The sequence below is a fragment of the Mustelus asterias genome, chromosome 2 (genome assembly GCF_964213995.1).
Source record: "Mustelus asterias chromosome 2, sMusAst1.hap1.1, whole genome shotgun sequence".
In the NCBI taxonomy this organism is placed as follows: Eukaryota; Metazoa; Chordata; class Chondrichthyes; order Carcharhiniformes; family Triakidae; genus Mustelus; species Mustelus asterias.
The window spans coordinates 36,193,853-36,220,563 of record NC_135802.1 but is presented as its reverse complement, the minus strand read 5'-3'; the positions used below and the strand labels follow the sequence as shown (position 1 = coordinate 36,220,563).

Genomic DNA, 26,711 nt, shown 5'->3' with positions numbered 1-26,711 from the left:
CATCTGTCCTTTATGAAGTTGGTTCTCCCATTAAAGGTTAAACTTTTAGAAGTAACTTGCATTTTTGAAGGGCCTAATGACCTTCTGCTGCTTCCATGATCTATGTTTCTATGGTGTGTGATGAGGAGTAGCACAAAAAGGAAGACTAATCCCCATCTATACACAAATCTTTAATGATAAACTGTAATCAAATCACTGCACAAGCAATGCCTCACATATACCTACTCCAACCTAGTGCAAAACCCCTTTGTTGCTTCTAATTCTCTAGATAATGTCCAAAGTACCCATAATACAATATGCAACTGCTCTAGGCCTTTTACCTTTTTGCTATTTTTAACTAACAAGTTACTTTCTAAATAGGCACATTTTGTGCCCATAATGATGCTTTGGGGTTCGCCTTAAGAAGTGATTGTTTATAAAAGTTAGTTTCCGTTTCATTGTCCAAAGTATAGAAAACCTACACATTAGTTTTAAAAGCAAAAGTGGATCTCCATATGAAAACTAACTAAATATTGCAGTTACAGCAGGTTTACTACTGCAGTGACATGCAGGATTCCATAATGAAAAAGGAAAAAGCAAACAGAACAAAATCATCAAGACAAATTGGAGATAAATATCAATATCTACATCCCTGAGACATGATAGATCCAAGTTGAATAGTTTGGCTGTAAACCAAAGAACAAAGTTTGCCTTGTGATCAAAACTAAACCTCCAGCAGAAAACATTTTTGGGATGGAGTTTCCTCCTGCAAACCCAATTATACACAGAATGCTCATGTAATCAGATAGCATAAATTTAAGACAATAAAATGAGTTTGAACGTAAAGCTTATTGCTTTAGTCTATATGGAAGGTAGCTGCTTAACAAGGGGAAACATAAAAAGGTATGAGGATTAAACAGCAGTATGGACTAAGTTAGATGACTCGTGGAGAAATACATTAGATCAGCAGATTTGATTTGTCTAATGGTGTATTTTTGTGCTGTGTCACTTAACAACTCTATACAATCTCGGGTGCTGTCCAATGCTTTTTATCTTGGCTCTTTTAAATGGTTGTATACAATATTTAAATATTGATTCATATGATTGATCTAGCAATGCAGTGCCTATTCTGTAAATAAGGGTAGCACGGTGGCTAGCACTGCTGCCTCACTCCACCAGGGGCCCGGGTTCAATTCTGGCCTTGGGTCACTGTGAAGTTTGCACATTCTCTGTATCTGCGTGACTTTCCTCCGGGTGCTTCGGTTTCCTCCCACAGTCCAAAGATGTGCGTGCGGGTTAGGTTGATTGGCCATACTAAATTGACCTTAGTGACAGGGGGATTAGCAGGGTAAATATGTGGGGTTACAGGAATAGGGCCTGGGTGGAATTGTGGTTGGTGCAGACTCAATGGGCCAAATGGCCTCCGCCTGCATTGTAGGGATTCAATGATTCTATGAAAAAGGAGTGGCAATCCAGAACATCATGATTTTCCATGACAGAATCAAACAGTTCCAGGGTCCTTAAATATCATTGTTCTTCATAGCACAATGAACCCAAACTTCATCTAAAAAACTAGAATCTAGTTTTAATGAGGTCAGTCACAAATTGCAATGATTTTGTCTTCATCAAGTTGTGAGGAATCAAAGCTGCGAGAAATAAAAGTTGCAACTTTCCTTTATAATTATTTTACAAATTATCTTTCTATTGGAGAGTACTTATATTTTTAATAGAATGCTGCGTAGAGTTGAGTGAAGTAGGTTTAAAAAATAATTGCAGAACTATAATCAATATGGGGAATTATAGGTTAAAACCCCCAAACGGCTCAGGTATTGGGCAATTTTGATTAAGTCATGAGATCAAGCTCCTCAGCAATAAATAATTGCTCTACCATATTAAACAATGGACCTAACTCAGCTTTCATCTGTGCCTTTCCCAAGTCACTTACTATTGAACTTGCAAAACTTTGGCCCTCTCTTTTTAAACAATGCTGTTTATCTGTTCTCTATTAGTTTCTTACTTCTATTACTGATGTTTTTTTCCACTCAAAACTCTGCCCCAAATCTTCATACAATTTGGACCAAGCATAAGGAGCAATTAATTGACAGAGCTAAGCGATTCCATAACCAAACGATCAAATCTAAGCTCTGCAGTCCTGCCACATCCAGCCGTGAATGGCAATGGACAATAAAACAATTCACTGCAGAAGGAAGCTCCACAAATATCCCCATGCCTCAATGATGGAGGAGCCCAGCACATTAGTGCAAAAAATAAGGGTGAAGTATTTGCAACAATCTTCAGTCAGAAGTGCTTAATGGATGGTCCATCGCAGCCTCGGCCGGGAGATCCCTGCATCACAGGTGCCAGTCTTTAGCCAATTCAATTCAGTCCACATGATATCACGAAACGGTTGAAGGCATTGGATACTGCAAAGGCTGTGGGCTGACAATATTCTGGCAACAGTACTGAAGACTTGTACTCCAGAACTTGCCATGCCTTTAGCCAAGTTGTTCCTGTACAACTACAAAACTGGCATCTATCCGACAATGTGGAAATTTGCCCAGGTGAGTCCTGTGCACAAAAAGTGGACAAATGCAACCTGGCCAATTACTGCCCCACCTGTCTGCTCTCAATCAATAAAGTGATGCAAGGGGTCATCAACAGTGCCATCAACTGGCACTTGCTTGCAATAACCTGCTTACTGACGGTCAGTTTGGGTTCTCAGCTCCTGATCTCACTCCAGCCTTGGTTCAAACGTGGCCAAAAAAAAAAAGAGCAGAATTCCAGAAGTTAGGCAAGAGTGACAGCCCTTGACCAAGTGTGGCATCAGAAAGCCCTAGCAAAACTGGAGTGAATAATTTCAACTCTTTTGTCCACGTTTGTCACAGAATTTGAAGACCAGCATCTGATATGGGGGACTTACGAGGAGGCCATGCATCATCCACTTGGCACTTCTGGCTGAAGATGGTTGCAAATGCTTCAGCCTTGTCTTTTGCATTGATGTGCTGGGTTTTCCTCATCATTGAGGATGGTGATATCGGAGGAGCCTTTGCCTCCTGTTAATCGTTTAATTGTCTCCCATCATTCACAACTAGATGTGACAGGACAGCATAGCTCAAACATGATTCGTTTGTTGTGGGATTGCTTAGCTTGGTTTATCGAATGCTGCTTCTGTCTGCTGTTTGGCCTGCAAGGTTGTCCTGTGCTGTTGCTTCGCCAGATTGACACCTCATTTTTAGTTATGCCTGGTGCTGCTCCTGGCATGTCCTCATGCACTCTTCATTGAATCAGGATTGATCCTTTGGCTTGAAGTTATGGTAGAGTGGGGGATATGCTGGGCTACAAGGTTACAGATTGTGGTTGTATATAATTCTGTCACCCTCAACCCACCTGAGGCTCTTAATTTGAATCATAGAATTCCTACAGTGCAATTTGGATCAAGGATATAAATTGGGATGCCTCCCTAAGGGCCTCCTTTCTCAACTGCTCTAAATGGGCCACAGGGATGTGTTTACTCTGCAGTCATAAAAAGCCTTCATCCTGTCTTCATGGACCAGATTAACTAAAAAGGACAGCAGCACAAGAGTTAGCTCATGAAACATACTAAATTAGCCTGGCTCCCGAAAGGTGAAACAGCAATGGCTGACCACCTTCTGGATTGCTTGAATAAATAATACCACAGATTGCTCATGTTGGGATCATGATTCATAATTACATTTTAGCAAACTAGTTTGCAAAAGTGAATGCTTGATAACTGACTATCATGAGCTATTACAAAGACGGGTTAAAAGGAATGAGATTATGATATCATTGCAACATTACCATGGCTATAAAAATGATCATGCAAGACTTCAATGAATGGACAGGCAGGACAGTCATCACCCTTCAATAATAATAATTAAAAACAAATAGTAATTAGCCCCCTCAAAAGAATGCAACAACAGACCATTACCAATACAAGTAGAAAACATCCTGGGAGCATTCAAGACACAAGGATTTACATCCTATTGATCACATCAGTAAGCTGCAGGTACAAGAATCACTTGAGCTATGCAGCAAAGATTGAATACATTATACAATATATTTCAAGCTACTGCTGGCAATCTAGCTGCACTTCCAGAACAAGAGCCAGCTGTGCTCAGTTGTTGGCAACTTTACCAGTGAGAATTTTGAGTTCCAATCCCATTGTGGATTTGGACGACAGGTATTTTAGCCTAGTGGAGTTAGCATACATGTTCAAAGCTTGCCATAGCCAATTGTGGATGGAGTTCAATAAATCATATCACCATGAAAACCGCTGTGGCTTACATGTAGAATTGTTAGCAAAATTCAAGGCCAGTGGATTAAAGGGACAGTGACAGCATGGATACAAAATTGGGCAAAAAGGACAGAAAGCAAAGAATAGTGATGAATAGTTGTTTTTCAGAAGTATATTCCCTAGAGGTCAATATTAGGACCACAGCGCGTATCTATTAATTACCTAAACATGGTTATGGGGGCATAATTACAAAGTCTACAGAAACTTGGAGCTGTTGTAAAAAATGAGACTTGGAGGTCAAACTCAGACTTAGAAAATGCACAGCCACATGACAGATGATAGTCCATAGGACAGGGGGGTTCAGTTGTATGGAGAATTAGAAAAGCAAAGTTAAAAGAAAGGGTAGAAGTGCAGATTAACGATGAGGACTTTCAACTAGTTAAAGGAGCCGAGGGCTCAGGAAAGGTTAATAAAGTTTCAAGACCATGTAACAGAGTACAGAATATAGAAAATGGCAGGAATCTAACCTCAGGCAGAGCAAAAAAGAGCAAGTATGAGACGGGAGGTGGTCAATACAGGACTGAGGGTGTTGTACCCAAATGCATGCAGTATACGGAACAAGGTAAATGAGCTTGTTGCGCACGTTGAAATTGGGCAGTACGATGTTGTGGGCATCACAGAGACGTGGCTGCAAGGGGATCAGGGCTGGGATCTTAATAGCCAAGGATATGCGTCCTATCGAAAGGACAGGCAGCTGGGCAAAGGGGGCGGGGTTGCATTATTAGTAAGGAATGAAGTTAAAATTGATAGCAAGTAGTGATATAGAATCAGAAGGCATAGAATCTCTGGAGGTAGAGTTGAGGAATTGCAAAGATAAAAAGAACCTGATGAGAGTTGTGCACAGGCCCCCTAGCAGTAGTCAGGATGTGGGGCAGAAAATAAATCAGGAGATAGAAAAGGCATATAAAAAAGACAATATTACAATAATCATGGAGGACTTCAATATGCAGGTGGACTGGGAAAATCAGGTAGGTAGTGGATCCCAAGAAAAGGAATGTGGAATGTCTAAGAGATGGTTTTTTTGGAGCAGCTTGTGACAGAGCCTACTAAGGAACAGACAATTCTGGATTTGGTGATGTGTAATCAGGCAGACTTGATTATGGGAACTTAAGGTGAAGGAACTCTTAGGAAGCAGTGACCACAATGATAGAATTTACCCTGCAGCTTGCAAGGGAGAAGCTGGAATCAGATGTAACGGTATTACAATTAAATAAAGATAACAACAAAGACATGAGGGAGGAGCTGGCCAGGGTTGATTGGAAAGGGAGCTGAGCAGGGAAGACTGTGGAACAGCAATGGCAGCAGTTTTTGGTGGTTATTCGGGAGGCACAACAGAAATTCATCCCAAGGAGGTGGAAACATGATAAGGGGAGGATGAAGCATCCATGGCTGACGAGGTAAACCAAGGACAGCACAAAAGCAAAAGAAAAAGCATACAAAGTGGCGAGGATTATTGGGAAGCCAGAGGATTGGGAAAGCAAGCAGAGGACAACTAAAAAGTAATAAAGGGGGGGAGAAGATGAAATATGAGTGTAAGCTAGTTGTAATATAAAAGATAGGAAGAGTTTTTTAATATACAAAAGGTAAGAGAGGAAGAAATAGACATTGGACCACTGGAAAATTAGACTGGAGAAGAAATAATAGGAAACAAAGAAATGGCAGAGGAACTGAATAGTTACTTTGCATCAGTCTTCACGGTGGAAGACACCAGTGGGATGCCAGAGCTCCAGGAGAGTCAGGGGGCACAGGTGAGTGTAGTGACCATCATTAAGGAGAAGGTTCTGGGGAAACAAAAAGGTCTGAAGGTGGATAAATCACCTGGACCGGATGGACTACACCCCAGGGTTCTAAAAGAGATAGCTGAGGAAACTGTGAAGGCATTGGTGATGATCTTTCAGCAATCACTGGAGGCAGGAAGGGTTCCAGTAGCTAATGTAACACTGCTGTTTAAGAAGGGAGGGAAATCATAAGCCAGTTAGCCTGACTTCGGTCATTGGCAAAATTTTAGAGTCCATTATTAAAGATGAGATTGCGAAGTACTTGGAAGTGCATGATAAAATAGGATGGAGTCAGCATGGCTTTGTCAAGGGGAGATCATGTCCGACGAATCTGTTAGAGCTCTTTGAGGAAGTAACAAGGAAGTTAGATAAAGGAGAATCAGTGGACGTGATTTATTTAGATTTCCAAAGGCAAGGTACTGCATAGGAGACTGTTAAATAAGTTAAGAGCCCATGGTGTTAATGGTAAGATCCTGGCATGGATAAAGGATTGGCTGACTGGCAGAAGGCAGAGAGTGGGGATAAAGGGGTCTTTTTCAGGATGACAGCCAGTGACTAGTGGTGTGCCTCAGGGGTTGATGCTGGGACCACAACTTTTCACAATATATATATATAAACGATTTGGAAGGAGGAACTGAAGGCAATGTTACTAAGTTTGCAGATGATACAAAGATATGTAGGGGGTGGGGGCGCTGCAGAAGGACTTGGACAGGTTAGAGTGAGCAAAGAAGTGGCAGATGGAATATAATGTGAAAAAGTGTGAGGTTATGAATGGGGAAATGCTTAGGAAATCAGAAACACAAAGGGACTTGTTCAAGATTCTCTTAAGGTTAATGTGCAGGTTCAGTCAGCAGTTAGGGAGGCAAATGCAATGTTAGCATTCATTCAGAGAGGGCTAGAAAACAAGAGCAGGGATGTACTTCTGAGGCTGTATAAGGTTCTGGTCAGACCCCATTTGGAGTATTGTGAGCAATTTTGGGCCCCGTATCGAAGGATGGATATGCTGGCCTTGGTAAGGGTCCAGAGGAGGTTCACAAGAATGATCCCTGCAATGAAGAACTTGTCGTATGAGGAACGGTTGAGCACTCTGGGTCTGTACTCGGAGTTTACAAGGATGAGGGGGGATCTTATTGATACTTACAGGATACAGCGAGGCCTGAATAGAATGGATGTGGAGAGGATGTTTCCACTAGTAGGAAAAGCTAGAATCAGAGGGCACAACCTCAGGCTAAAGGGACGATCCTTTAAAACAGAGATGAGGAGGAATTTCTTCAGCCAGAGTATGGTGAATCTGTCGAACTCTTTGCCGCAGAAGGCTGTGGAGGCCAGGTCATTGAATGTCTTTAAGACGGAGAGAGATAGGTTATTAATTAACAAGTGGATCAGGGGTTATGGAGAAAAGGCAGGAGAACGGGGATGAGAAAAATATCAGCCATGATTGAATGGCGGAGCAGACTCGATGGGCCGAGTGGCCTAATTCTGCTCCCATGTCTTATAGAATCTCTACACAGTGCAGGAGGAGACCATTTGGCCCATAAAATCTGCACCGACTGTCCAAAACAGAATCTTACCCAGGCCCACCCCGGCAACCCTGCACATTTAGCAAGACTAATCTACCTAACCTTTGGATACCAAGGGGCAATTTAGCATGGCCAATGCACCTAATCTGCCCGTCTTTGGACTCAGTAAAATGTGAAGTAATGCAATCTTGCTGGAAAGAATGGGTAAGGCAATATAAACTAAAACGTACAACTTTCAAAAAAATGTGTGAACAGAGACACTTAGGGTGTACACACACAAATCTATGAAGGTAATATAACAATTTGAAAATATATGAACAAGGAGCCAGATTATGTCATAATGGCCCCTCGAGCCATTTCTCAAGGTGGTCACTTTGGGTTGGTCTGAGGATGTGATAAGGTGGTATATAAATGCTGATAACTGCTTCCAGATCTATTACTTAGATGCAAAGTGGTTGAAAATCCAAATACTAAACTGATATGCAGTACCATGACTCCAGGGCATGTTCATCATGTAGCACCTAGAGATGATGCTATTTAAGAACTCAGCAACCAACCTGAATGAATACGCCATAACAATAACAGACTTCATTAGTAAGTGCGTAGAAGACAGTGTGCCAAAGAAGCCAAACCGCGCGTTTCCCAAACGGAAACCATGGATGAACAGGAACATCCACAGCTTAGAACATAGACATAGAACAGTACAGCACAGAACAGGCCCTTCGACCCACGATGTTGTGCCGAGCTTTATCTGAAACCAAGATCAAGCTATCCCACTCCCTATCATCCTGGTGTGCTTACTTAAGTCCAGGCCTCAGGCATTCAAGTCAGGTGACCCTGACCTAAACAAGAAATCCAGATACAATGTACAGAGGAACAAAGATGTCAAGAGACAATACCGGACCAAGCTAGAGTCCCAGGCAGCCACATGAACATCCACCGATTATGGCAAGGTTGACAAGACATAATAGGCTATAAGGTGAAGGTGTGTAGAATTGTTGGCAACTATGCACCTCTCCCTGATGAGCTCAATACATTCTATGCCCGTTTTGAGCAAGAAGTCAGCGAGAGGATGTCATCTGCCCCAGAAGCCTTGGCCAAACCGGTATCTGAGGTCACCATTGCAGGCGTCAGATCAGCATTCTTGAAAGTTAACCCACGGAAAGTGACTGCCCCGGATGGGGTACCCAGACGAATACTCAGATCCTGCGCAGACCAGCTGGCGGAGGCATTCACAGACAATTTTAACCTCTCCCTACACCAATCTGTGATCTCTACCTTCAAGAAGACAGCCATCATCCCTGTACCAAAGAAAAGCAAGGCAGCATGCCTTAATGACTACCGCCCGTGTCTCTGCCATCCTTCATTATGAAGTGCTTTGAAAGGTTAGTCATGGCATGCATCAACTTCAGTCTCCAAGATTGCTTGGATCCATTACAGTTTGCCTGTACCACAATAAGTCCACAGCACATGCCATCACCCTGGCCCTACACTCAACCCTGGATAATAAGGACACATATGTCAGACTCCTATTTATTGACTACAGCTCAGCTTTCAACACCATTATCCCAAAAGAACTCATTTTCAAACTCTTGTGGCCTAGTACCAAGCCCCTCCCACTGCAACTCGCTCCTAGATTTTCTAACCCACAGACCACAATCAGTAAGGATAGGCAACGACATCTCCTACATGATTATCCTCAACACTTGTGCCCCACAAGGCTGTCTCCTCAGTCCCTTACTATATTCACACACTAAGTGTGCGGCCAAATTCCATTCTAACTCCATTTGCAAATTTGCTGATGACACCACTGTAGTTGGTCTTATCTCAAACAATATTAACCACATTATCACATGACTGTCAATCAACCTTAGCAAAAACTCCAGGGGAAATCTTCATCTAGAAACAAAAATCCACAAGCTGTCTGGTAATGAGTAATTATCCAGCTCTCCAAGCATCTGAGCTGTGTTCCTTCCAGGCATAGTTGGTTAGCTGGATTGAACATGCTAAATTGGCCCTTAATGTCCCAAGATGTGTGGGTTAGAGGGATTAGTGAAGTAAATACGTGGGGTTCCAGAGATAGGGCTTGGGTGGGATGCTCTGTCCGAGGGTTGGTGCAGAATCGATGGGACAAATGGCCTCATTCTGCACTGTAGGAGTTGTATGATTTTATGAGATGGAGTACAGGAAAGAGATAAAGAATCTGGTGAAATGGTGGGACGACAATCATCTCTCCCTCAAGGTCAGGAAAATGAAGGAGTTGGTTATAGAACATAGGACAGTACAGCACAGTACAGGCCCTTCGGCCCTCCATGTTGTGCCGAGCGTTGTCCAAAACCAAGATCAAGCTACCCCACTCCCTATCGCTCTGGTGTGCTCCATGTGCCTATCCAATAACCGCTTGAAAGTTCCTGATGTGTCCGACTCCACTATCACAGCAGGCAGTCCATTCCACACCCCAACCACTCTCTGAGTAAAGAACCTACCTCGGACATCCCTCCTATATCTCCCTCCATGAACCTTATAGTTATGCCCCCTAGTAACAGCTACATCCACCCAAGGAAATAGTCTCTGAACGTCCACTCCATCTATCCCCCTCATCATCTTACAAACCTCTATTAAGTCGCTGCTCATCCTCCTACACTCTAAAGAGAACAGCCCTAGCTCCCTCAACCTTTCCTCATAAGACCTACCCTCCAAACCAGGCAGCATCCTGGTAAATCTCCTTTGCACTCTCTCCAATCGACTTCAGGAAGCGTAGTGGAGGACATGCCCCTGTCTACATCAAAAGTGATGAAGTGCAAATGGTCGAGAGCTTCAAGTTTCATAGAATAGAATCCATGCAGTGCAGAAGGCGGCAATTCGGCCATTCAAGCCTGCATTGACAACAATCCCTCCCAGACCCCGTATCCCTGTAACCCCATATATTTAGCCTGTTAGTGCCCCGACACTAAGGAGCAATTTTGCACAGCAATTAACCTAACCTGCAAATCTTTGGAGTGTGGGAGTAAACCAGAGCGCCCAGAGGAAACCAACGCAAACACAGGGGGAACATGCAAACTCCACACAGACAGCTACCCGAGGCTGGATTTGAATCAGGGTCCCTCGTGCTGTGAGGCAGCAGTGATAACCACGGTCCACCGTGCTGCCCTGGTTCTAGTTTCTAGATGTCCTGATCTAGATGTCCAACAACCTGTGCTGGTCCCTCCACGCCAATGCTTTAGTTAAGAAAGCCTACCAACGCCTCTACTTTTTCAGGAGGCTGTCCACTCCGACTCTCACCAACTTTTACAAATGCACCATAGAAAACATTCTTTCTGGTTGTATCACAGTTTGGTATGGCTCCTGCTCTGACCAAGACAGCAAGAAACTACAAAGGGTTGTGAACATAGCCCAGTCCGTCACACAAACCAGCCTCCGATCCATTGACTCCACCTACACTTCCCGCTGCCTCAGAAAAGCAGCCAACATAATCAAGGACCCCACGCACCTCGGAGATGTTCTCTTCCACCTTCATCCATTAGGAAAAAGATACAAAAGTCTGAGGTCATGTATCAACCGACTCGAGAACAGCTTCTTCCCTGCTGCCGTCATACTTTTGAATGGCCTTACCATATATTGAGCTGAACTTTCTCTGCACCCTAGCTATGACTGTAACACTATGTTCTGCACCCTCTCTGTATGTTTGAGAGGGTGCAGAAACATAATGCGCAAGAAACAATACTTTTTCATTGTATCCCAATACGTGACAATAATAAATCAAATACATTGGTAAAGAAAAACTCATTGATTTCAACTAAATCAATGACTCAAAGGAAACTTGAACATTTGTACATTAGATAGAGTTTACATAACATAAGTTTAAGTTTATTTATTAGTGTCACAAGTAATGAAGTTACTGTGAAAATCCCTTAGTCGACACACTCTGGCGCCTCTTTGGGTACACTGAGGGAGAATTTAGCATGGCCAACGCATCTAACCAGCTAGTCTTTTGGACTGTGGGAGGAAACCCACACTGACACGAGGAGAACTTGCAGACTCCGCACAGACAGCGAGTGACTCAAGCCGGGAATCGAACCCAGGTCCCTGGCACTGAGAGATAGCAGTGCTAACCACTGTGCTACCGTGCTGATAGATCACAAGAATGGCTTCTATGCAAATCACAAATGCTATAACAGCGCATTAGGTGCTCGTATGGAGTCAATATTCAGACATAATTGAGAATGCTTTATTTAGACCATGCTGGACCTGATCTCAAAATGACAGCGGGAGCACTGGGTGCCAAGTGTTTCACTTTCCAACACTGACATCACTGACCTTGATGAATTCAAAAATAAATCAGAAGCAATGCGTGGACATGTAATGGGTACATGTGTAGGATAAATCAACCACCATCTCAAACAAAGCACCAAGACTCCCAGTCTGCAATGTAGAAATCCAATTACCATCAGCTCCATAACTGCCATTGAATAGGGAGTGACAATGATATTTGGTGAAAACAAATATAAATATCCTAAAGTTCCACAGGCAATTTTTAAAAATGAAATTACATCCTCAGTCATTTAGAATACAATGTGCTGTGGGGTTTCAGCTGGTATTTGTCCTACAATTTCCTTGCAAAGATCGTATTGCTTCTCCAGCAATATCCCAAACACACAATTTATCAGAAAATGTTGTCGGAGAACAAAGTTATAAAACTAATCCAAACTAGTTACATATTTGTTATGATTAATATCTCTTTGAATGAATTGACATTGGAGAGCTTATAAAGCCATAAAGTCAAATTATTCCACAACCAAATGATCAGATCTAAGCTCTGGAGTCGTGAATTGTGATGGACAATGCAACAACTCACTGGAGGCAGCAGATCCATAAATACCCCCATCCTTTATGATTAGAAAGTATAGTAAATCAAGTGCAAAAGACTGAAGCATTTGTAACAATTGGGCCATTTAATAATTGGGTAGTGGATTGGATCTCCAACAATGATGAGACAGAGTACAGGAATGAGATAGAGAATCTGGTGAACTGGTGTAATGACAAAAATCGCTCCCTCAATGTCAACAAAATGAATGAGATTGTCATCAACTTAGGAAGCGTAGTGGAGAACATGCCCCTGTCTACATCAACGGGTACGAAGTAGAAATGGTTGAGAGCTTCAAGTTTTTAGGTGTTCAGATCAACAACAACCTGTCCTGGTCTGCCCATGCCGACATTATAGAAAACCCACCAATGTCTCAACTTTCTTAAAAGACTAAGGAAATTTGGCATGCCAGCTACAACTCTCACCAACTTTTACAGATGCACCATAGAAAGCATTCTTTCTGGTTGTATCACAGCTTGCTATGGCACCTGCTCTGCCCAAGACCACAAGAAACTACAAAAGGTTGTGAATGTAGCCCAGTCCATCACACAAACCAGCCTCCCACCCACTGACTGTCTACACTTCCCGCTGCCTCGGCAAAGCAGCCAGCATAATTAAGGACCCCACGCACCCCGGACATTCTCTCTTCTGCCTTCTTTCCTCGGGAAAAAGATACAAAAGTCTGAGATCATGTACCAATCGACTCAAGTACAATTTCTTCCGTGCTGCCATCGGACTTCTGAATGGACCTACTTTGCACTAAGTTGATCTTTTTCTACACCCCAGCTATGACTGTAACACTACATTCTGCAGTCTCTCATTTCCTTCCCTATGAACAGTATGTTTTGCCTGTATAGCGTGTAAGAAACAATACTTTTCACTGTATACTAATACATGTGACAATAAATCAAATCAATTGCCAACTGGATGGTTCATGTTGGCCTCCTCCAGAGGTCCCCAACATCACAAATGCGAGGCTTCAGCCGAGTCGATCCATTCCACGTGATGTCAAATAACAGCTGAAAGTGCTGGATACTGCAAAGACAATGGGTCCTGAAACCATGCTCCAGAACTTGCCATGCCCCTAGCCAAGCTGTTCCAACATTGCTACAACAATAGCATGTACCGAGCAATGTGGAAAATCACTCTGTATGTCTTGTACACAAAGAGTGGGACAAGTCCAACATGGCCAATTACCATCCCATCAGCCTACTCTTGATCATTGGTATAATTATGGAAGGGGTCAACAGTGCTATCAAGCAGCACTTGCTTAGCAATAGCCAGCTCACTGATGCCAAATCTGGGTTCCACCTGGGTCACTCAGCTTCTGACCTCAATACAGCCTTGTTTTAAATAAGACCATAAGTAGTTTTGTCCAAATATGGACAAAACAGCTAAACTTCAGAGGTGGAGCAAGAGTCACTGCCCCTGACATCAAGACAGCATTTGACTGAATGTGGCATCAAGGATTCCTAGCAGAACTGGAGTGAATGAGAATCAGGGGGAAAATTCTCCGTTGGTTGGAGTCATACTGAACAAAGGACATCATTGCAGAAGTTCCTCAGGAGAGTGACTAGGTCCAAACATCTTCAGCTGCTTCAACAGTGGCTATCCCTCCATCATAAAAGGTCAGATGTGGAGATGTTCACTAATGACTGCACAATGTTCAGCACCATATGCAACTCCTCAGATACCGAGGCAGTCTGTGTTTAAATGCAGCAAGATCTGGATAACATATCTGGGCTTGGACTGACAAGTGGCAAAGTGCCAGCAATAATTATTTCCAACAAGAGAGAGAACCTAACCACATTGTCCCTTGACATTCAATGGCATCACCATCACTGAATCTCCCACCATCAACATCTTGGGGGTTACCATCGACCAGATACTGAACTAGACTAGCCATACAAATACTGTGTTGTATTGTGTCCACAAGGGCAAATCAGAGGCTAGGAATCCTGTGGTGAGTGACTCACTTATCGACTCCCCAAAGCCCATCCACCATCTACAAAGCAAAGTAGAGAGACGGAATACTTTCTACTTGTCTGGATTAGTGCAGCTCCAATACTACAAGAAGCTTGACACCATCCAGGGCAAAACAGTCACTTGAAACTCCACCCACAAACATCAACTCCTACTAGCGCCAATGCACAGTGGCAGTAGTGCAAACCATTTACAGGATGCACTGCAGGAACTCGCCAAGCCTCCTGAGACAGCACCTTCCAAACTCGCCAACACTGCCATCTAGAAGAAGGGCAGTAGACATGTGGGGGAACACAACCAAGTTCCCCTGCCATTCTGACTTGGAACTATATTGTCGTTCGCCTAAAATCCTAGGCCTTCCTTCCTAACAGCAGTATCTACATCACGTGGACTGCAGCGGTTCAAGATGACAGCTCACCACCACCTTAAGGGCAATAAGGGCCTGGCCAGCAACACCCACATCCCATGGATGAATTAAAAATAAATAATTTCAATGTAACCTAGTTAGCAGTCAGGCAGTTAGTATGATGTTTACTGTGCAACAAATGGTTATTAAAGGGGGCAAAACATTCTTACTCGTTAATGTTGTGAATGAATGTAAACTAGTCTTTTGCTAAATCACAAAATCTCATAACTTTGTAGCGTGCAAGTTGTAAAGTCCTCATGATGTATTGAGTTTTTAAAATTAAACTGCACAACTATTGTGCACAACTATCAACTACCTGTATGAAAATCACAGAAATAATCCAATAGCAAGCTGTGAAATAGATTAATCCATTTTGGCCTACCAACTACTCAGTGCCAACAAAAATCAGGAAAACACCGAGCACTGCACAACTACCTTACATGAAAACTTAAGAATGGTCTGTATTGCTTAATTTTCTAACAGAATGCAGTAATCTATGATTGACCTTTTCAAACTTTGAAGTAATAAAAGAGATGAATGGGCTCAAGTGGATATGGCTGTTGCTTCAATGAAAATCAGCCGTTCAAGAAAACAGAATGACAAAAGTAAAAAAAAATTAAGTTGGAACGATACTATGCCCTGGTCAGGTAGGAATTTATTGGAACGAAATTGGAATAGGTCATAAAACAGTTTAGGATAATTCAAAATCCAAGTTTTAAAGAGTTATGTGTCAGTGATTATGACAAGGGACAATCAAGCTCCAAGACATGAGGTTGTCCCAATGCCATTGGACTGAATTGCATGCATGTCTACCAACTCGTTTTCACAGGAAGAAAAATTGGCTGCAACTGTAGAATTTGATCCTTAAAACAGCAGTAAAACAAAAATTGCAGAATCCTATGCAATTGAAATGGAACTTGACGTGTTCAATATAAACCAATAAGGTATATTGCGAATCAACAAAAGAATTAATTGCTATCCCCCAAGCACACAAAAATCTAGAACAGAATGAGCTATTCAATCACACTAATCAGTGGTCAATGCTCGAAATCCCAAATAAATGGGGATGACTGAGAGGGCTTTCACATTGTTATATGAGAAAGTGACTAGCATAAATCAAGACAACTACTTTGGAGCAAACTGTACACTTGGCCGAAGATGATGGATACAATTTCACAGAAAGAGAAATTTTAACAGTTCTTTTGTAAATGCAGCAAGAACAACAGTTGGAAATGACTTCTAGGTTGGTTGATGAGGTGAACTACAATACTTTGTTAGATAAGCTATAGTGGGTAAAATGGTCTTCTTCCATATTCACTGCATGGCTTGCTGTAGCTGCGTAATTGCAGGAGTAGAAAACAAAAAAAGTTTCAAAAGCTTCAGGGGTCCATATTTCAGAACAAGTCAATGCCAAACATTCCAATAATTTCATATGAAAACATGCAACAGTGGAAAGAACAAGTTTGATGAAGTTTCAAAAACCAAGGACAGCAAAACCTTGCTTTCAGGTGGAGTTGGCACATAAAATTGAGCAAAAAGCTTATTTAACATTTCCTATCAACTACTTTGTGTACCAAGTTTAAGTGTGTCCTTCCGTCAGGAAAAAGATAAGTCTGAGGACACATACCAACCAACTCAAGAACACCTTCTTCCCTGCTGCCATCAGACTTTTGAATGGACCTACCATATATTAAGCTGATCGTTCTCCAGACCCTAGCTGTGACTGTAACACTATATTCTGCACCCTCTCCTTTCCTTCTTCCCTATGTACTATGAATGGTATGTTTTGTCTATAGCACGCAAGAAACAATACTTTTCACTATATCTCAATACATGTGACAATAAATCAAATAAGATCAAAAGTTGCAAAGCAACTTCACACTTTTGAACAACTTCACAGAGTTAACTACAACGTGCAGTGACTGCTACGCACAACAAGATGGAACAATGGTAAGTTAATCAGTTTTTGATAAATCATAGTATCCCTATAGTGCAGGAGGCCATTGAGCTCATCGGGTCTGCACTGACTCTCCAAAAGCATCCCACACTATCTTTGTAACCCTATTTATTTATCCCACTAATCCATCTTTGGACTGTGGGAGGAAACCAGAGCACCCAGAGGAAACTCACGCAGACACTGGGAGAACATGCAAACTCCTCACAGTCACTTAATGCTGGAATCGAACCCAGATCTCTGAAACTGTGAGGCAGCTGTGTTAACCACTTTGCTTTAAAAGGAGAAAATTTAGTCAGGGCAATTCTTGAAATAACATCTTTTTATCCTCCACTGAACAAACTGACAGGACCAAGATTTAATGTTTCATCCAAAGAATAGAAACACAGGAAATGGAAGCAGGAGTAGGCTATTCAACCCTTTGAGCCTGTTCTGCTATTAATTTTGATCATGGCTTATCAAAATCAATATCCTGATGCTGCCTCCCACCCCCCACCCGCTCCCCTCAGTCCCAAGAGCTATAGCTAATATCTTCTTGAACTCAGTGTTTTGGCCTTAACTACTTTCTGTGGTAGTGAATTCCTGCACCACTCTCTGGGTGAAGAAATTTCTCCTCACCCGAGTCCTAAAACGTTAACTCTTTATCCTCAAACTATGACCCCTAGTTCTGGACTTCCTCACCACTGGGAACATTCTTTCAGAATCTACCTTGTCTAATCCTGTTAGAATTTTATAAGTTTCTATGAGATCCCCTCTCACTCTTCTAAACTTAAATGAATACAATTCTAACCAACTTATTCTCTCCTCATATGACAGACCTGCCTTCCCAGGAACCAGCTTGGTAAGCCTTTGCTGCACTGCCTCTATAGCAAGAATATCCTTCCTCAGATCAGGACACCAAAACTGCACAAAATACTCCAGGTGAGGCCTCACCAACGCCTTGAACAATTATAGTAAAACATCCCTATTCATATATACAAATCCTCTTGCTATGAAGGCCAACATACAATTTGCCTTTATTGCCTGCTGCACCTGCGTGCTTACTTTCAGCAACTGATGCACAAGGACACCAAGATCTCGCCGAGTACCCACCTCTCTCAATTTACACCAAATCAAATAACTTTTGCTACTGAAATGGATAATCTGACATTTATCCACATTATATTGCATCTGCCATGATTATACCCACCTCACTCAGCCCATCCAAATCTCACTGAAGCATCTCTGCACCCCCCTCACAGCTCAACTTCCCACCAACTTTGTATCAACTGCAAATTTGGAGGTAATACATTTAATATTTAGCAATTCCAACTTCCATAAAACTACACTGGAGTCCCAATTTCTAATGTGGGCACAAACCAAGAGTAATACAGTAATAACAGGAGAATTCAATCTACATAAAGACTGAGTAAACCTAATTAGTGCTAATGCTGTGGAGGACAAATTCTTGGAATGAATGGGAGATGATATTCTAGAGCAGTACATTGAGGAACCAATTAGGGAATTCTAGTATTGTGCAATGAAAAAAGGCTAATTAATAATTTTGTTTTAAAGGAGCCTTTAGGAAAGAGTTGCCATAATATAACACCATGTGGGCAGCATAGTAGCACAGTGGTTAGCACTGCTGCTTCACAGCACCAGGGACTCGAGTTCAATCCCAGCCTTGGGTCACTGTCTGTGTGGAGTTTGCACGTTCTCCCCTTGTCTGCATGGACTTCCTCCAGTTTCCTCCCACAGTCCAAAGACGTGTAGGTTAGGTGGAATGACTGTGCTAAATTGTCCCTTAGTGTCGGGGACTAGCAGGGGGTTACGGGGATAGGGCTTGGATGGGATTGTTGTCGGTGCAGGCTCGATGGGCAAATGGCCTCCTTCTGCACTATAGGGTTTCTATGATTCCATCAGAAATTAGGATCTTAAATTCACGGTAGCACAGTGGTTAGCACTGCTGCTTCACAGCTCCAGGGACCTGGGTTCGATTCCCGGCTTGGGTCACTGTCTGTGCGGAGTTTGCACGTGCTCCTCGTGTCTGCGTGGGTTTCCTCCAGGTGCTCCAGTTTCCTCCCACAGTCCAAAGATGTGCGGGTTAGGTCGAATGGCCATGCTAAAATTGCCCCTTAGTGTCCCGAGATGCGTAGGTTAGAGGGATTAGTGGGTAAAATATGTAGGGATATGGGGGTAGGGCCTGGGTGGGATTGTGGTCGGTGCAGACGCGATGGGCCAAATGGCCTCTTTCTGTACTGTAGGGATTCTATCATTCTATCAAAAGAAACTACACCAAAAAGTATAACGGCAGACAGGCAATGGCTAACATTTAAACAACTAACACATTTAGATATTCAGAAAGCTTTTGATAAGATCCCGTACAAGAGGTCTGTTAACATAATTAGAGCAATTGGGATGGGATAAATATAACTGTCATGTATTGAGAACCAGCAGATGGAGAGAAAAGAGTCAGAGTAAATGGGTAATTTTCAGATTGACTAGCGGGCTACCTCAGGGATCAATGCTTGGGGCCCCAGCTATTCATAATCTATAATCAATGATTTGCACATGGGGACTATTTCCAAGTTTGAAGACGACAAAACTTTGGGAGGGTTCCTGTGGGGGCTTTATAGATGGCCGCTCTCTATACAGTCCCATAGCTCTTCTTCCCCTCCCTAAGATTACTGAGATAAACATTCACTTCCTTCATTGGATATTATTTTGAAACAAAACAATTAAAATGTTTGGCCTAGATTTAAACATTGATTTTTCACCATTAAATATAACATGACGCCTGTTTTCCAATATTCACATATGTCCACATATCTTTTAGAACATGTTTCAGACTACTGAACACTGGCCCCTTGATGTATCATGCTCCTTTACATAACAAGCCAATGAGAGAAAAACTCTGCTTTCTTGAACTGCTGGAGATGGAATATGCAATTTTTTCTCATGCCTATGCAGCTGTTGTCAGTTTGGGGTGTCTTTATTCTGCTACTTAGGTTTTTTTATGTTATTAGGTTGCTTAAGTGACAGCTCCTCCTTGCATGAAAATTCTGCCATGTGACAGGAAGAGATGAATATGTATACTGGATTTGGGTTAACCGGAAATAAAATAAGAGATTTGCTCTAGCTATCAAATGTTGTGCTTTCATTTCTTTGAATGCATGTTAATTTGTCATGTTTCAATATAACTGCCCACACATACAGCTTTTCAATTACATAAATCAATATAAAAGTACTGTACAAAGTTAGTATCACTTAGATTTCCATTGATTAGGTCAGAGGTAGCATAAAGACTTTCAACTCTGCATTGTATTGTATGCATTGTATAGTATGCATTGTATAAAGCATACACTTTCTTGAGAATTAAGCGAGGGTTTTTGAGAATTACGCGAGGGTTTTTGAGAATTACAGATGGCATTAAATTAATGCCACTTCACATAAAATTGGGGTTGTGGTTTGCATACTAATTCATAACTTTAGAACTGGGTCAATAAGGGACTTTTAAACAGCACCAATTTCCATAAAAATGAACAGTGTTTACATTATTTTCTATATAAACTGAAGTAAATTCATAACTGCAAAAGATCAAGAAATTAATCGATCATTAATTCCCATGAGGATTTCAGTCAAGAAATTTATCAAGAGCAGTTTATCTATTTAACCAGCCTTTGCTTTCCAGGCCAATAACAAATTTCTATAGGAAACATGCAATTCCAGTCAGAATGCATCTGAAACATTTATTTGCCCACTTGAATTTCGCTGCTCAATCCTGATGCTTGAGGGATTTTGAAGAAATTTTACACAAGGGATATTAGAGGTCGAGCTCGAAATTTCCCACATGACAATCCTTGTCAGCATACTTGCACAATAAATCACCAAGTCAAAGAAACACAACACAAAAGTCAGTCTTTACTAACACTTACAAGTTGCTAGCTATTAAATAATTTATAAATCAGAACTTTAAAATGTTTCATAAACTAGTATTTATTAATACCTCATCTCCTAAAATACTCCCCAACTTTCATCATGACCAGCTTTCAGGGCGGAGAAGTCAAAACCAGAGTAGTTTTATACCTGAACTAGTTCCAGCTTGCAACTTTGTCATATACCATTTGATTAGGATAATCTCAATTTGAATGCGACTCAAAATAACTACCAGGTTGACTTTAAATTCTGACCAATCAATACACAAATGAGTTGCCTTTTAAAAAAAGCTCCAGTTCATTATTGCGAGGTGTGTATTACATTGAACTATAATAATTATTGTTCCCAACCCCCCCTCCCAAAAAAGTATTAAGAAAAGATCGTCCCAAATGTCAACTTAGGGCTCGTCCTATTCGCCTCAAGCGTTGAGAATTACGCAGAGCATTTTCGTCAATTTAAAATATCCACACCCTACTCTATGCTTTGTGATCACTCCAACTAAGACGTGGCATTTTCCAATATTTCGGCAGTGAAAAATACATCATGATTTCTACTGTTAAAAACAAAACATCAGAGTTAAGGCAGGAGACGACCTGGGAGAAGTTTTTTTTAAACAACAGCCGCACTTGGGGAGACGCCTTGACAAGATGAATGTACTATATTTTACAGCCCCAGCCCCTTTCAGTCTCACGCTGCATCCGATTTTAGCGACACATTCACTCTCAGCACAAACTTGAACTGTCTGTATTAACGCGCAAATCATCATCGAAAAGGATCTGGCTTCAGAAAGACAAGAGAAGTAGCCAGAAAAACAACACTCACCCCGACCGACACGGTTTCACTCCCTTGAAATTTGCAGATATATTTATCGCCGCGATGGACCTCAGAGTCATTCAGGGGCCTGAAACGGCACATCACTTTTATGCTGCACTCTGCCGGGTCCGCCATTGTCCTGTTTTTATTGTATTAGGGAGGGGGGGAAATTTTTCAATAAAATACAAATTAAACTTTCCCCCCCCCAACCGTCACTACCCCCACCAACAGCTTCGCTTCTTTCGCCCGCCCTGATCGATGGGTGATGTTTCCTCCGGCGACCGTGAAATGCCGGTTCCCGTTGCTGACGGCGAATTTCTGGGAGGCGGCGGGGGGGGGGGGGGGTGTTTTCCGCTCTGTCCCTTTTCACTTCACTTCCCATCCAACATGGCGGCCATTAAACCGGCGAACTCCCGTCTCGCAGCCGCGGCCTCGCTCTGACGCAGAGCGCGCGGGGCGGGCGGAGGGAGGGAGAGACAAAAGGGGGCGGGGCCCCCGACGTCACATCTGCCGATGAACTCCGCGCGCGCGGCTCCTCTGCCCGCTCGCCGTGCAGCCGCCACACTGCGCGTGCGCGGTCTGCTCTTCCCCCCCCCCCCCCCCCTCACGCCCCTGTTGCCGAACAGGTTCGGGAAGGTTGACTGTTAAAGAGGAGGAACGGGAAAGAAATCACTGGTATCGTTCGTGCTTTGCTCTGAAGGATTTCACGAAGACAATTTCCTGGCGAAAAGGAAGGAGCACTAATAATATGTGGTTGAGTGATTTGGAAGGAGGCGAAATCCTGTCACACTAACATCAGCAGCAGCCGCCGCTTCGCCTTGTGGGTGGAGAATGCGAGGGCGAGGGAACGGGTGATGTCATCTGGAGCCAAATATCGCGAGACTGGTCGCGCTGACAGTGCCGAGAGCAGACAGCTCAATCACGTGATCCACTGTCCTGTCACAACCCTGTCCTCTTGTACACACCCTCTCTGACCCACCCTGAACAAGAGGGGGAGCAATAATGAAGCAAGCCAACTGACCACATTCATAATTAATAGGGCTGCCAGTACTGATTGTACATACGATGGAGGTTTCATCATGTGACTTCCTGCCTATGACTGCTCCACCCAGTGAAAAAGATTATTTCCTCCCCACCCTCCACTCCTAATACCTCTATAACTAATAAACGAATTGTTGATGAAATGAAATGTTCTTATGCCCCCATAATTTACCACTTGTGCACACCGGTGACTAGGATATTAAATATAAATTTCTGGAGACTCCAGCTGGGACGATCATTGGAGGATTATCCACCCTAGGAATCACAATCGGAGAATTATTACAGTGCAAAAGGAGACAAAAGCAGCCTTCTCGAAAGTCAACCCCACAGAAAGCGACTGGCCTGGATGGGATACCTGGATGGGGTACCTGGATGAGCACTCAGATCCTGCTCCAACCAGCTGGCGTGAGTATTCGCAATCATCTTCAACCTCTCTTTTCAACAATCTGAGGTTCCTAACTATTTCAAGAAGACGACCATCATCCAGTATCTAAGGAAAACCAGGCAGCGTGCCTTAATGACTATAGTCCTGTGGCTCTGACATTCATCATTATGAAGTGCTTCGAAAGGTTAGTCATGGCATGAATCAATTCCGGCCTCCCAGATTGCTTGGATCCACCTACTGCTGCTACAGGTCCACCACAGACGCCATCTCCCTGGCCCTACACTCAACCCTGGAACACTTAGATAACAGACACATATGTCAGACTCCTATTTATCGACTACAGCTCAGCCTTCAACACCATTATTCCATGAAACCCATCTCCAAACTCCGTGGCCTGGGGCTTGGCTCCTCCCTCTGCGACTGGATCCTAGACTTCTTAACCACAGACCGCAATCAGTAAGGATAGGCAACAACACCTCCACACATCTTCAACACTGGTATCCCACAAGCTGTGCCCTCAGCTCCTTACTAAACTCCTTATACACCTATGACTCTGTGGCCAAATTCCCCTCCAACTCAATTTTCAAGTTTGTTGATGACACCACCATGGTGGGTCGAATCCCAAACAATGATGAGACAGAGTACAGGAAAGAGATAGAGAATCTGGTGAACTGCTGTGATGACAATAATCTCTTCCTCGATGTCAACAAAATGAAGGAGATAGTCATCGACTTCAGGAAGTGTAGTGGAGGACATGCCCCTGTCTACATCAATGGGGACGAAGTAGAAATGGTTGAGAGCTTCAAGTTTTTAGGTGTCCAGATCACCAACAGCCTGTCCTGGTCCCTCCATATCGACGCTGTAGTTAAGAAAGCCTACCAACACCTCTACATTCTCAGGAGACTAAGGAAATTTGGCATGTCCATTATGACTCTCCCCAACCTTTACAGATGCACCATAGAAAGCATTATTTCTGGTTGTATCAGAGCTTGGTATGGCTCCTGCTCTGCCCAAGACTCCAATAAACTACAAAGGGCCGTGAATGTAGCCCAGTCCATCACTCAAATCAGCCTCCCATCCATTGAATCCATCTACACTTCAGGCTACTTCAGAAAAGCAGTCAGCCCATGCATCCCAGGAATACTCTCTTCCACCTTCTTCTGTCAGGAAAAAGATAGAAAAGTCTGAGATCATGTACCAACCGACTCAAGAACAGCTTATTCCCTGCTGCCATCAGACTTTTGAATGGACCTACTTCGCATTCAGTTGATCTTTCTCTACACCCTAGCTATGACTGTAACACTACATTCTGCACTCTCTCCTCTATATACGGTATGCTTTGTATAGCGTACAAGAAACAATACTTTTCACTGTATACCAATACATGTGACAATAATAAATCAAATAAAATCGAATGTCTGTGCTGGCTCTTAATCTGATTTGATTTTAATTTATTATTGTTACATGTATTGGTATACAGTGAAAAGTATTGTTTCTCGCATGCTATACAGACAAAGCATACTGATCCTAAAGTATATAAGAACATAAGAAATAGGAGCAGGAGTAGGCCATCTAGCCCCTCGAGCCTGCCCTGCCATTCAACAAGATCATGGCTGATCTGAAGTGGATCAGTTCCACTTACCCGCCTGATCCCCATAACCCCTAATTCCCTTACCGATCAGGAATCCATCTATCCGTGATTTAAACATATTCAACGATGTAGCCTCCACCACTTCAGTGGGCAGAGAATTCCAGAGATTCACCACCCTCTGAGAGAAGAAGTTCCTCCTCAACTCTGTCCTAAACTGACCCCCCTTTATTTTGAGGCTGTGCCCTCTAGTTCTAGTTTCCTTTCTAAGTGGAAAGAATCTCTCCATCTCTACCCTATCCAGCCCCTTCATTATCTTATAGGTCTCTATAAGATCCCCCCTCAGCCTTCTAAATTCCAACGAATACAAACCCAATCTGCTCAATATAGGGGAGAAGAATGTAATGTCACAGCCATGGCTAGCGTGTACAGAAAGATCAATTTAATAAAAGGGATCATAAATCTGATAGCAGCAGGGAAGAAGATGTCTTTTAATCAGTTGGTGCGTGATCTCAGACTTTTGTATCTTTTTCCCCACACACAAAGGTGGAAAAGAGTATGTCCGGGGTGCGTGGGGTCCTTGATTATGCTGGCTGCTTTTCCGAGGCTGCCAGAAGCGTAGATGCAGTCAATGGATGGGAGGTTGGTTTGCAAGATGGACTGGGTTAAATCTCCCGTTATTCTTGATCCTTCCAGCACCAGGAACAGTTAATCCCTATGTCCAGGCCTCTCGTGATTTTGAATATCTCCATCAACTCGCTCCTCAACCTTCCCCACAGAAAACAGTCCGGATATGGGGAGCAGATGGAGCAGAAGATCAACTATGATCACATTGAATGATGGAGCAGGCTCGGGGGTGGAGAGAAGAGTAGGCTCATGGAGAAAACACCACCAAAGACCTGAGGGATCAAATAGTCCTTTTCTGTGTTCCAATATTGTATGTTCCTCTGAGAATTAAATTACAATTGTCAATTCATATCAATATTGTCTTTATTAACAATGTAGGATTTTTAAGCTGCAAAAGACCATGGTCTGTCTTGTTTACCTTTTACTAACTTGATATCACATGATACAACAATAAAGGAATTGGTGACTAATCATTGTATTCAATCTACAACACTCAGATCTGAGATGAGATAAGTTTTTATAACCTTTGTGTATTGCAGTAATCAGGAATGTACACATTATTCTACATTCAGCTGCCACTATGATTTATACAGCAGCAATATTACCTAATTCATTCAGCTCAATATAGATCTTTTATTAAATTGCAATATCTGATTTACTTTGCTCACTTCCTCCAAGCAATGTTGTGACAGTTTCAATTTATTGACAACCCAGATCATTAGGTCTTTCAGTTTCCAGGCAGATTATTTTCTGTCTCTTTAGCCAATGAACCCTTTTCAGAAATTTTGGCCCCCCACATGAAGCAATTCACATTTCTGTGCATTGAATTCTATCTGCCTAATTCCCAGGTACATTCAGATTCTCCTGCTGTGGCTCATGGACCGAGAAAAGGATGAAACAGAGCACTTTTTAAATGACGAAAAGCTGGAAACAGTGAATATCCAAAGATACTTTAGGTATGGAAAATAATCAAAAAGGTTTAAGGAATACTGGTCTTTATAGGAATAGAAAACTAGGGGTAGAAGTCATGCTTCGGTTATACAAAGCCCTGTTTAGTCCACACCTAGAGTTCTTAGCAGTTCTGGGCACCAGAACTTAGGAAGGATATTTTGACCTTGGAGGGAGTACAAAGAACAAAGAAAATTGTAGCACAGGAACAGGCTCTTCGGCCCTCCAAGCCTGCACCGACCATGCTGCCCAATTTAACTAAAACACCCTACCCTTCCGGGGACCATATCCCTCCATTCCCATCCTATTCATGTATTTGTCAAGACAGCCCCTTAAAACTCACTATCGTATCTGCTTCCACTACCTCTCCCCCAGCAGCGAGTTCCAGGCACCCACCACCCTCTGTATAAAAAACGTGCCTCATACATCTCCTTTAAACCTTGCCCCTCGCACCTTAAACCTATGCCCCCTAGTAATTGACTCTTCCATCCTGGGAAAAAGCTTCTGACTATCCACTCTGTGCATGCCCCTCATAATCTTGTAGAATTTTATCAGGTCGCCCCTCAACCTCCGTCGTTCCAGTGAGAACAAACCA

General features: G+C 42.7%; 1 protein-coding gene across 1 annotated transcript in view; it reads right to left on the bottom strand.

The window, feature by feature from the left end:
• The window catches only part of LOC144506938 (kinesin-1 heavy chain), a 115,334-nt gene extending 92,981 nt beyond the window's left edge, over positions 1-22,353 (bottom strand). Inside the window, exon 1 of the mRNA XM_078233343.1 lies at positions 21,537-22,353. Coding sequence (XP_078089469.1) covers positions 21,537-21,662 — 126 coding nt within the window. The 5' untranslated portion in view covers positions 21,663-22,353. The remainder of the gene's footprint in view (positions 1-21,536) is intronic.
• Between the last annotated feature and the right edge of the window lie 4,358 nt (positions 22,354-26,711).